The sequence below is a fragment of the Musca autumnalis genome, unplaced genomic scaffold, assembly GCF_047663935.1.
Source record: "Musca autumnalis isolate F117 unplaced genomic scaffold, ASM4766393v1 scaffold_5, whole genome shotgun sequence".
Classification (NCBI taxonomy): Eukaryota; Metazoa; Arthropoda; class Insecta; order Diptera; family Muscidae; genus Musca; species Musca autumnalis.
In genome coordinates, this window is record NW_027412088.1 from 192,768,934 (window position 1) to 192,782,538 (window position 13,605).

At 38.6% G+C, this 13,605-nt stretch overlaps 1 protein-coding gene across 1 annotated transcript; it reads left to right on the forward strand.

Annotated features, from left to right (window-relative positions):
* The first annotated feature begins 1,662 nt into the window (after positions 1–1,662).
* LOC141387615 (cytochrome P450 6a9-like) lies at positions 1,663–8,776 on the forward strand. Its single transcript, XM_073957529.1, has 2 exons — positions 1,663–2,915; positions 8,242–8,776. Exons 1-2 carry the CDS (start codon positions 1,814–1,816, stop codon positions 8,658–8,660), a joined length of 1,521 nt encoding a protein of 506 aa, XP_073813630.1. The 5' UTR covers positions 1,663–1,813; the 3' UTR covers positions 8,661–8,776.
* Positions 8,777–13,605: the final 4,829 nt, after the last annotated feature.

Below are 13,605 nucleotides of genomic sequence, written 5' to 3' on the forward strand. Positions count from 1 at the left end.
ATCCCTCTAGAGGCTTTGAAGATTTCTTTAGAATTGTTGGTGTTTCTGGAGCCATCTATGAGCTCTAAAGATCTCTTTAGAATTTCTTCGAGCCCGCTGTGGGTCATACAAATTTCTTTAGAATTTTTTCGGAACTTTCAACGAGCTCTTAAAATTTCTTTAGAATTATTGTAGCCCTTTATGGTCTCTAAATATTTTATTGAGCCATCTATGGACTCTAAAGATTTCTAAAGAAATTTTTTTGTGCCATGTATAGCCTCTAAGGATTCCTGTAGACCCACTATGGGGTCTAAAAATTTCTGTAGAAACTTTTTGAGACCTCAATGGGCATTTAAGATTTCTGCAGATAGTTTTGAGCCCTACTTTGGCTCTTACAATATCTATAGAAATTTCTACAGACTTTGTTTGAGTCTTCTAGGGGCTCTAAAGATTTCTATAGAGAATTGTTTAGTCTTCTATGTACTCTAAAGATTTCCATAAAAATTTTATGAGCCCTGTATAGGCTCTAATATTTTCTATAGAATTTGTTTTCTAGGGGTCTCTGTGGAGTTTTAAGATTCCTACAGAAAATGTTTGAGCCTTCGTTTGGGTCTGAAGATTTCTAAAGTTCTCTATAAAATTGTTTGAGCCCTCTAAGGGCTCTTATTATTTCTAAAGATTTTTTTAAGCTCTCTAAGGGTCTCAAGATTTTTATAGAATTTTATTCGGCCCGCTGAGCCTTTCAAGATTTCTTTAGAAATGTCATGAGCCTTCTATGAGCCCTCTTTTGGCCTCTAACGACTTCCATAGGAATTTGTTAAGACCTTCGTGGTCTCTTAAGATTTCTATAGAAATTTGTAGAGCACTCAATAGGCTCTACGGATTTCTATAGACATGTTTGAGCTTTACTATAGAACTTTTTTAGCCAACCAAGGGCTCTCAATGTGTCTATATTCATTTTTTGAGCCCTCTATGAAGTCTCAAGATTCCAATAGCAATTTGTTGTTTTCTTTGGGCTATATAGATTTGTATAAAAAATGTTTGTGTCCTTTATGGCTTTAAAGATTTGTATACACATTTTTGTGAGCCCTCTATGGGCTCTAAAAAGTCTATAGAAATGTTTGAGCCCTTTGTGGGATCCACCGATTTCAAGAGGAATTTCAAAGTTTCTATAGAAAAAATTTTGGGCCCTCCATGGGCTCCCAAGATTTCTATAGAAATTTGTTGAATACTCTATGGGCTCCAAATATGTCTATAGACATTTTTGGGGTTCTATGGGTTCCAAAGATTCCCATAGAAATTGTACAAGACCCCTACAGGCCTTACAAATTTCTATAAAAATTATTTTAGCCCTCTATAGGCTCAAACATTTTCTATAGATTTTTTTGGGACTTCTATGGCTTCCAACATTTTTTTTGAAATGTTAAAAGTCCTCTATCGGCTATAAATGTAAACATACATTTATATGAATTTTTTGTGAACCCAAAGATTTCTACAGGTCTATTGTGTCCTCTATGGGCTCCTAGGTTCCCATAGAAAATGTTTGAGTCCTGTATTTCTACAGGAATTTGTCTCTTTAGTTCGCCAAAGTATGTCAAAAATATTCCAGTTTCTGACAATACCAACACTGTCACTGAACCACAATTAGCGAAATAAGTTTTCATAGTTACTCTCAACATTTGTGTGTTCCGGTAAGCTTTAGCATGTCTGAGAGCTGATAGTTTGACTAACAAAGATCCATATCACCATTACAGATCAGTCGGGCGGTGAGTGTTGTCGTGAATCTTTGCTGAACGGTTGTCGCTATCTTCGTCGTTGTCGCTAAAACAACGCAATGTCTTTGTCGTTTATTTTATTTACGATCGTGTGTGGCCTACTGGCCTATCTGTTCAGTGTTTTAAATAAGAAACGTTCCTATTGGCAATCATTGGATATCCCTTGTGAGGAGCCACATTTCCTATTCGGTAGTTTGTGGGGTTTGCAAACAAAGCGAGGCTTTTGGGAAATTTGGGAACAATATTACAACCGCTTCAAGGGTTCTGGACCCTTTGCTGGATTCTACTGGTTCTTTAGGCCTGCGGTGTTTGCACTGGACCCGGAATTGATAAAAAATATCCTAATTAAAGATTTTACCAAATTCACGGATCGCGGTTTTTATCACAACGAAAAAGACGACCCCTTGTCGGGGCAATTGTTTCTACTCGATGGTACGAAATGGAAAAATATGCGCAGCAAACTGTCGCCCACATTCACTTCGGGAAAAATGAAATTTATGTTTCCCACTGTCACCAAAGTGGGCAATGAGTTCATAGAAGTTCTGGACAAAATGGTGGAAAAGGATGGTAGCGTGCTGGAGGTTAAAGATCTCTTGGCCCGCTTCACCACAGATGTCATTGGAACCTGTGCATTTGGCATTGAGTGCAGTAGCCTGAAAGATCCCAATGTCGAATTCCGTGTGATGGGTAAGAAGTCATTGGTACAACAACGGCACAATCGTTTGGTGATTGCCTTTATGGCCAGTTTTGTCGACTTGGCAAGGAAATTACATTTGAAGCAGACCCCCGATGACATTGAGGCTTTCTTTATGCGTATTGTCAGAGAAACGGTGGAATATCGTGAAAAGAATAACATCAGACGTAACGATTTCATGGACATGTTAATCGATTTGAAAAATAAGAAGTTGATGAAATCGGAACATGGTGATGAGTTGAGAAATTTATCGCTAGAAGAAATTGCAGCTCAGGCTGTTGTTTTCTTTAATGCTGGCTTTGAAACGTCATCGACCACCTTGGGATTTACTCTGTATGAATTGGCTCAAAATCAAGAGATACAAGACAGAGCCAGGAAAGAGGTGTTGGAGAAATTGGAGAAATATCAAGGGGAACTAAGCTATGAGTGTATGAAAGAGATGAGCTATTTGGAGCAAATATTGTCGGGTAAGATATTGAATACATGTTTTCCACTGCAAAGAGTGTTGACAGTTCCAAAAGAATTTCTCTGGATCCCTCATATCCTAGAATCTTTGAGGCAGAATATGGACTCTAATGACTTAGATTTTTGTTGAAACTAAATTCAAAGATTTTTTAGAATTTTGATTCAGCCTTCTATGGACTCTCAAGATTTCTTTAGATTTTTTAAGCTCTCTATGGGCTCCAAATTTTTTAGAATTTTTAAGAGCCCTCTATGAACTCTTAAGATTTTTTTTAGAATTTATTTATGGACTCTAAAGATTTTTTTAGAATTCCTTGGAGCCCTCTCTAAAGATATTTTAAGAATTTCTTGAAGCCATCTATGGGATCTTAAGATTTATTTCTTTAGAATTTTTGGGATTTCTCTACGGGCTACAAAAATGTTTTCAGATTTTTTTGGAACCTTCTTTGGGCTCTAAAGATTTCATTTGATTTCTTTAGAATATTTTGGAGCTCACTAAAGGCTCTAAATATTTATTTAGACATTTTAAACCCTTTATGAGCTCTAAAAATTTACTTAGATTTTTTAAGCCCTGAATGAGCTTAAAGGATTTCTTTAGAATTTTTTTACGATTTCTTTAGATTTTGTTTTGTGAAGCTCTCCTTTGACTCTAAAGACTTCTTTATAATTTTTTGGAGCCTTCTAGGGGCCCTTATGATTTCTTTAAAATTTTTTATGGACTCTAAAGATTTCTTTAGAGTTTGTGGAACCCTCTATGGGCTCAAAAGATTTTTTAGACATTTTTGGAGCCCTCTATGAGCTTTTAAGATTTCTTTAGAATTTGTTTGGAGCCTTTTATGAGCTCTCAATATTTCTTTCGAATTTTTGTAGCTCTCTACTGCCAATTAAAGATTTCTTTAGAATTTTTTAAAGCTCTCTATGGGCTCTAAGGATTTGGTAAGAATTTCTTGGAGCCCTCTTAAGATTTATTTAAAATTTTTTAAAGACTCTTTACCCTAAACAACTTTCGAATTTTTAGAGCATTCAATAGTTTGTTTGGAATATTCTCAGGGCTCTTAAGATTATTTTAGAATTTTTTATGGCCCTGTATGGGGCTTAGATTTTTTAGCATTTTTTGGAGCCCTCTATTGGCTCTTAAGAATTGAACCATATGGGCTCTAAATATTTCTTTAGAATTTGTTTGAGCCTGCTATGGGCACTAAAGGTTTTTTCGAATATTTTGGAGCCCTCAATGGCCTCTTAATCTTAACACTTCTTTAGAATTATTTGAGCCTTCAATGGGCTCTACAGATGTTTTAGAATTTTTTGGAGCCATTTATGGTATTTAAGATATATTTGGAATTTTTGGAAGTTCTCTCTGGGTTTTACAGATTTCGTTAGATTTTTTATTTTTAAGTAAGCCCAGCTTGAACACAGATTTGTTGTTTTCAAATTTTAAAAATTTTTTAAAGTGGGTATAGTTAAAATTGATTTATTTTAGGGAAGTAGAATATTTTAAATCGCTCTTAGAGCTCTAAAAATGCCTTTAGATTTTTTGGAACCAGACGTGGGCAATAAATATTGCTTAAGAATTTTTTTGGGGTCCTATATGTGTTCTTAAGACTTCTTTAGAATTTCCGTAAAATTGATTTATTTTAGGGAAGTGGAATATTTTAATGTCCTCTTAGAATTCTAAAAAAGTCCTTTAGATTTTTTTGGAACCCGACCTGGGCTATAAATATAGCTTTAGAATTTTTTTGGGGTCCTATATGTGTTCTTAAGACTTCTTTAGAATTTCTGTAGAATTTCTTTAAAATTTTTTGGATCCCTCTATGGGCTCTTAAGACTTCTTTAGAATTATTTTGAGCCTTCCATGGGCTCTAAATATTTCTTTTGAGTTTTTTGGAGCCCTTTATGGCCTTTAAAAATTTATTTGTAATTTTGGGTTCTAAAGGTTTCGTTAGAATTTTTAAAGCCCCCTTAGAGCTCTAAAAATGTCTTAAGACTTTTTTGGAGCCCGAAGTGTGCTCTAAATATCGCTTAAGCATTTTTGGGAGCCTTCTATGGACTTTTAAGATTTTTTTTTGAATTGTTTGGAGCCCTCTATAGGCTTTGAAGATTTCTTTAGAATTTTTGGAGCCCTTTGGATTCCACACAGATTTCTTTTTAGAATTTTTCGGAATCTTCTATAGGCTCTAAATATTTCTTTAGAATTTTTGGTGTTTCTGGAGCCATCTACGAGCTCTAAAGATCTATTTAGAATTTCTTCGAGCCCGCTGTGGGCCATAAAATGTCTTAGATTTTTTTCGGAACTTTCTACGAGCTCTTAAAATTTCTTTAGAATTACTGTAGCCCTCTATGGTCTCTAAAGATTTCTTTAGAATTTTTTGAAGCCCTTTATGGGATCTAAAGATATCTTTAGAACTGTTTTAGAGTTTTTTGGAGCCTTCTATGGGCTTTTAAGATTTTTTTTCTGGAATTTTTTTGAGCCCTCTGTAGGCTTTGAAGATTTCATTAGAATTTTTGGTGCCCTTTTCGGGATCTAAAGATATCTTTAGAATTGTTTTAGAGTTTTTTTGGAGCCCTCAATGGCCTCTTAACAATTCTTCAGAATCTGTTGAGCCTTCTATGGCCTCTTAAGATTTTTTAGAATTTCTTGGAGGCCTTTAATATGTATTTGGAATTTTTGGAAGTTTTCTCTGGGTTCTAAAGATTACGTTAGAATATTTTAAAGTCCTCTTAGAGCTCAAAAAATGTCTTTAGATTTTTTGGAGCCGACATGGGCTCTAAATATTGCTTTAGTCATTTTTGGAGCCTTCTATGGGCTTTTAAGATTTCTTTGGAATTTTTTGGAACCCTCTATAGGCTCTAAAAATTTCGTTAGAATCTTTGGAGCCCTCTATGGCCTCAAAAGATTTATTTTGAATATTTGGAAGTTATATTTGGGTTCTAAAGATTTCTTTAGAATTGTTTAAGCCCTCTATAGATTCCTCTAGAAGTTTTGGAGCCCTCTATGGGCTCGTAATATTGTTTTGGATTTTCGGAGCTCTCTATGGACTCTAAAATGTTTAAAGATTTCTTTAATTTTGATGGAGGCCTATATTGGCTCTAAAAATTTCTTTGTACTCTTAACACTTCTTTAGAATTTGTTTGAGCCTTCTATGGGCTCTAAAGATTTCTTTAAAATTTTTGAGCTAATGTTTTTTTCGAATATTTTTGAGCTTTCTATGGACTCTTAAAACTTCTGTAGAATTGTTTGGGGGCCTCTATGGACTCTTAAAACTTCTGCAAAAATTTTTGGGGCCCTCTATGCGCTCTTAAAATTTCATTTTTTAGAGCCTTCAATGGGTTACCAACATTTCTTTAAAGATTTTTTAGAGTTTTTTTTTGGAGTTTTTTTCGAGATTTGTGTAGACATGTTTTTAAGCTTTTCATGGACTCTAAATATTTCTATAGAAATGTTATGAGCCCTCTATGGACTCACAATATTTTTTTGAATTTTTGTGGGAGGCCTCTATGACTCTAAAGACTCACACGATTTCCATCGAAATTTGTTTAGTCCTCTATGGGCTCAAAAGATTTAGTTTGAATATTTGGAAGTTATATTTGGGTTCTAGGGATTTCTTTATAATTTTTAAAACCCTCTATACACTCCAAAAATTTCGCTTCTATGGGCTTTTAATATTTTTTTGAATTTTCGGAACCCATTATGGACTCCAAAATTTCTTAAGAAGTTTCTGAAGGCCTCTAAGGGCTCCAAAGATTTTTTTAGTTTTTATAGAGGCCTCTATGGGCTCTAAAGATGTCATAAGAATTTTTTGGAGACCTCTATGGGACTTCAAAAACTCTAAAGATTTTTTTAGAATATTTTTGAGCCTTCTATGGGCTCTAAAGTTTTCTTTAAAATTTTTTGAAGCTCTCTATGGATTCTTAAAACTTCTGTAAATTTTTTGGGGCCCTTTATGGGCTCTTAAAACTTCTGAATAATTTTTTAAAGCCTTCAATGGGTTAAAAGAATTTGTTTAAAGATATTTTAGAGTTTTTTTTTTGAGATTTTTTGAGACCTATGGGATCCAAAGATTTGTGTAGACTTGTTTTTAAACTTTCCATGGACTCTTAAATATATCTAAAGAAATTTCATGAGCCCTTTATGGACTCACAATATTTTTTTGAATTTTTATGAGAGGCCTCTATGGCTCTAAAAACTCACACGATTTCCATAGAATTTTTTTAGTGCTCTATGGGCTCACATGATTTCTAAAGAAATTTTTGAGCCCTCTATAAAAGTAAAAAATGGGTTCACAAGATCTCAATATAAATTTTTTGAGTCCCCATGGTCTCAATAGACTTTTTCAGAATTTTTGGAGCCCTTTTTGGGCTATAAAAATTTCTTTAGAATTTTCCAATTTTTGTGAATTTTTTTTCTTTGTGCGACCTCCATAGGCTCCAAAAATTTCTTTAGAATTGTTGAAGCCCCCTTGAGCTCTGAATATTTCTTAAGTATTTTTGAAATGTTCCTCTTTTGGAGAAATACGTTGAGCCCACTATGGGATCAAATATTTCTAAAGGGATAGATTGACCCCTCTATCGACTCTAAAGATTTCTGGGCTATCTGGATTTCCATAGAATTTGTTTGTGCCTTCTTGGGTTCTAAACATATCTTATGAATTGTTGTTGATCCTTCCGTGGGCTCTGCAGATTTCTATAGAAGAGCTCTTTGCCTTCTATGGGCTTAATAAATTTAAATAGAATTTTTTGAGCCTCTTTGAGGCTATACACATTTCTATAAAATATTGTTGACAACGCCATAGGCTATATAGATTTCTATACAATTGTTTTGAGCCCTCTATAGGCCCTAATATTCCGTTAAAAAATTTATTGATTTGTTGATTACTCTATGTGCTCCAAGGATTACCACAGAAACTTGTTGGACCTTCTATGTGCCCTATAGATTTCCAAAGATTTTTACAGAATATTTTAGAACATCTATAAGGTCTAAAATGTCTATAAAACTGACTGAGCCGTTTATGGGTTGTAACGATTTTTTTAGAAATTGTTTGAGTCCTCTATCGGCTTTATATATTCTCAAAATTTTTAGACCTCTATGGGCTCTTAGGATTTGTACAGAAAATGCCTTATTCCTATATGGGCTATAAATATTTCTATAGATTTTTTTTTTGAGTCCTCTCTCTAGAAATGTCTATAAAGATTATTTGTGCACCTTATGGTCACTGTAGATTTCTTTAGAACATTTTTTATATTTCTACTAGCTCAAGGGATTCCACACACATTTCTTAACCGTTTACATGTTCTGGCCCTTTGATATTTTATTATTTTTTATTTTCCTTTCAGAAACCCTCCGCTTGTACACAGTCCTGCCCATCCTAAATCGCATGGCCCTGGAAGATTATGTTGTGCCTGGCAATCCGAAATATGTAATCAAAAAAGGTATGCAAATTTTAATTCCCGCTGGAGCCATACATCGCGATGAACGTTACTATCCCAATCCCAATACCTTCAATCCGGATAACTTTTCCCATGATAAAGTTGCCGAACGTGATTCCATATTGTTTTTACCCTTCGGTGAAGGACCACGCAATTGTATTGGCTTGCGTTTTGGTAAAATGCAAGCAATGGTGGGCTTGGCATTACTTCTGAAGAATTTCCGTTTCTCTGTTTGCAAGGAAACCCAAATACCTCTCACCTATAGTAAACAATCGTTTCTAATAAGCACCGATAAGGGTATTTATCTAAAGGTGGAAAAAATATAAAACGTAATTCAAAATAAATATGTATTTACGAAGAAATAATAACAAAAACAAATAAATAAAATGTAATTATATTGTGAAATAAAAAATTCAATACAAAACAAAAATTTGCCTTGTAATGTAGTGATCGTTTTATTTAACGCTTGATAGATAGCTATTAGAAATTTAAGTGGTTTTATTTAATAATTACTCACTAATTTTTGTTGGGTAGATAAAGTTGTCAAGGGTAGTGGTTTGGGTTTGTGAGGGGTTTATGATATGTGTATAAAGAAAATTAGTTTGGTTAATAATAAAAAGACTCCTTGTGATCTTTCTGAAGGACATTCTTAATGAAACATTTAAAATAAGTTAAAAGTCATTTGATGGCGAACCTACTGTTGGTAGGAAAGGTCCTATGTGAAAATAGCTATACGAATTTTGCTGTTAGTTGGAATAGCCCAAAACATAAACTGTCAAAATAAAGATAAACAATAATTAATCGAAATTACTTAGAGTTACTAAAAAATGTTTGTATATACATTCATATGTATGTATGTATAAAATATAATGACAATAGAATTTGCTTTCAGAATTTTATTTTGTGATTAGATAGCAACGTTTAGTGAATTTTAAACACTGTAGAAATATCGTTAATTGATATATGGAAACAACGATTTGTTATGTATTGCAACGCTAAACGAAAACATATATATATATGTGTGTATCTATATATATGTGTATATATTTGAATGTATTACTAACTATTAACAAATAGGAGAGTTCATATAGATTTCTCATACATGACCTACACCATAGAATTTATGCACACTCATCATCTAAGAATCAGTCGGTCTTGCCGACAGCTAAATACCAAGAGCCAAAAAATTCTAAGAAATCTTCAGGCCCATATAAGGACATTAGAGGGCTCAACACATTTCCTTAGGAAGGTTTAAAATGCCCAAGGAGGGTTCAAGAAATTTCTATAGAAATCTTTAGAGCCCAGGGAGGGCTCAAAAAATTTCTATAGAAATCTTTAGAGCCCAGGGTGGGCTCAACAAATTTCTATAGCAATCTTTAGAGCCCAGGGAGCTCTCAAAAAATTTCTATAGAAATCTTTAGAGCCCAGAGAGGGCTCAAAAATTTTTTATAGAGATCTTTAGAGACCTGGCAGGGCTCAAAAATTTCTATAGAAATCTTTAGAGCCAGGGAGGGCCCAAAAAATGTCTATAGAAATCTTTAGAGCCCAGGGAGGGCTCAAAACATGCCTCAACAAATTTGTATAATATCTTTCGAGCCAAGGTAGGGCTAAAAAATTTGTATAGAAATCTTTAGAGCCCACAAAGTGCTCAAAAAATTTCTATGGACCATCTACTTTACAGTAGACGACCCTGTGGGCCACCTACTCTACAGTAGCGACCCTGTGAACCAATTTACTGTGCAGTATACGACACAGTGGGCCATTTACTGTGCAGTATACGACACAGTGGGCCATCTACTCTACAGTAGAAGACCCTGTGATCCATCTACTCTACAGTAGGCGACCCTGTGGGTCATCTGCTCTACAGTAGACGACATTGTGGGCCATCTACTCTACAGTAGACGACCTTGTGGGCCATCTAATATACAGTAGACGACCCTGTGGGCCATCTACTATACAGTAGACGACCCTGTGGGCCATCTACTATACAGTAGACGACCCTGTGGGCCATCTAATATACAGTAGACGACCCTGTGGGCCATCTACTATACAGTAGACGACCCTGTGGGCCATCTACTATACAGTAGACGACCCTGTGGGCCATCTACTATACAGTAGACGACCCTGTGGGCCATCTACTATACAGTAGACGACCCTGTGGGCCATCTACTATACAGTAGACGACCCTGTGGGCCATCTACTATACAGTAGACGACCCTGTGGGCCATCTACTCCACAGTAGACGACCCTATGAGCCATCTACTCTACAGTAGACGACCCTGTGGGCCATCAACTTTAAAGTAGACGACCCTGTGGGCCATCTACTCTACAGTAGACGACCCTGTGGCCATCTACGCTACAGTAGACGACCCTGTGGACCATCAACTTTAAAGTAGACGACCCTGTGGGCCATCTACCCTACAGTAGAGGACCCTGTGGGCCATCTACCCTACAGTAGACGACCCTGTGGGCCATCTACCTTACAGTAGACGACCCTGTCGGTCATCTACTCCACAGTAGACGACCCTGTTGGCCATCTACTCTACTGTAGACGAGTCTGTGGGCCATCGACTCTTCAGTAGACGACCCTGTGGGCCATCTACTCTTCTGTAGACGACCCTGTGAGCCATCTACTCTACAGTAGACGACCCTGTCTCTACAGTAGACGACCCTGTGGGCCATCTACTCTACAGTACACGACCATGTGGGCCGTCTAAAGTAGACGACCCTGTGGGCCATCTACTATACAGCAGACGACCCTGTGGGCCATCTACTCTACAGTAGACGACCCTGTGGGTCATCTACTCTAAAGTAGACGACCCTGTGGGTTATCTACTCTAAAGTAGACGACCCTGTGGGTTATCTACTCTACGGTAGACGACCCTGTGGGTTATCTACTATAAAGTAGACGACCCTGTGGGTTATCTACTCTACGGTAGACGACCCTGTGGGTTATCTACTCTAAAGTAGACGACCCTGTGGACCATCAACTTTAAAGAAGACGACCCTGTGGGCCATCTACTTTACAGTAGACGACCCTGTGGACCATCAACTTTAAAGTAGACGACCCTGCGGGCCATCTAACCTACAGTAGACATCCCTGTGGGCCATCTACTCTAGAGTAGACGAGCCTGTGGGCCATCTAAAGTAGACGACTCTGTGGGCCATCTACTATACAGTAGACGACCCTGTGACCATCTACTATACAGTAGACGACCCTGTGGGTTATCTACTCTAAAGTAGACGACCCTGTGGACCATCAACTCTAAGGTAGACGACCCTGTGGACCATCTACTCTATAGTAGGCGACACTGTGGGCCATCTACCCTACAGTAGACGACCCTGTGGGCCATCTACTATACAGTAGACGACCCTGTGGGTCATCTACTCCACAGTAGACGACCCTATGGGCCATCTACTATACAGTAGACGACCCTGTGGGTCATCTACTATACAGTAGACGACCCTGTGGGTCATCTACTCCACAGTAGACGACCCTATGGGCCATCTACTCTACAATAGGCGACCCTGTGGGCCATCTACTCTACAGTAGACGACCCTGTGGGCCATCTACTCTACAGTAGACGACCCTGTGGGCCATCTACTCTACAGTACACGACCCTGTGGACCATCTACTCTACAGTACACGACCATGTGGGCCGTCTAAAGTAGACGACCCTGTGGACCATCTACTATACAGTAGACGACCCTGTGGGTTATCTACTCTAAAGTAGAGGACCCTGTGGGTTATCTACTCTAAAGTAGACGACCCTGTGTGTTATCTACTCTAAAGTAGACGACCCTGTGGACCACCAACTCTAAAGTAGACGACCCTGTGGACAATCTACTCTATAGTAGGCGACCCTGTGGGCCATCTACACTACAGTAGACGACCCTGTGGGCCATCTACTATACCGTAGACGACCCTGTGGGCCATCTACTATACCGTAGACGACCCTGTGGGCCATCTACTATACCGTAGACGACCCTGTGGGCCATCTACTATACAGTAGACGACCCTGTGGGCCATCTACTATACAGTAGACGACCCTATGGGCCTACAGTAGACGACCCTGTGGGCCATCAACTTTAAAGTAGACGACACTGTGGGCCATCTACTATACAGCAGACGACCCTGTGGACCATCAACTTTAAAGTAGACGACCCTGTGGGCCATCTACCCTGCAGTAGACGACCCTGTGGGCCATCTACTCTACAGTAGACGACCCTGTGGGCCATCTACTATCTAGACACCCTGTGGGCCATCTACTATACAGTAGACGACCCTGTGGGCCATCTACTATACAGTAGACGACCCTGTGGGTTATCTACTCTGAAGTAGACGACCCTGTGGACCATCAACTCTAAAGTAAACGACCCTGTGGACCATCTACTATATAGTAGGCGACCCTGTGGGCCATCTACCCTACAGTAGACGACCCTGTGGGCCATCTACTATACAGTAGACGACCCTGTGGGTCATCGACTCTTCTGTAGACGACCCTGTGGGCCATCTACTCTTCTGCATACGACCCTGTGAGCCATCTACTCCACAGTAGACGACCCTGTGGGCCATCTACTCTTCTGTATACGACCCTGTGAGCCATCTACTCCACAGTAGACGACCCTGTGGGCCATCTACTCTACAGTAGACGAGCCTGTGGGCCATCGACTCTTCTGTAGACGACCCTGTGGGCCATCTACTCTCCTGTAGACGACCCTGTGAGCCATCTACTCTACAGTAGACGACCCTGTGGGCCATCTACTATACAGTAGACGACCCTGTGGGCCATCTACTATACAGAAGACGACCCTGTGGGCCATTTACTATACAGTAGACGACTCTGTGGGCCATCTACTATACAGTAGACGACCCTGTGGGCCATCTACTATACAGTAGACGACCCTGTGGGCCATCTACTATACAGTAGACGACCCTGTGGGCCATCTACTATACAGTAGACGACCCTGTGGGCCATCTACTATACAGTAGACGACCCTGTGGGTTATCTACTCTGAAGTAGACGACCCTGTGGACCATCAACTCTAAAGTAAACGACCCTGTGGACCATCTACTATATAGTAGGCGACCCTGTGGGCCATCTACCCTACAGTAGACGACCCTGTGGGCCATCTACTCCACAGTAGACGACCCTATGGGCCATCTACTCTACAGTTGACGACACTGTGGGCCATCTACTCTACAGTAGACGACCCTGTGGGCCATCTTCTCTGCCATGTGTGTCATCTACTCTACAGTAGTCGACCCTG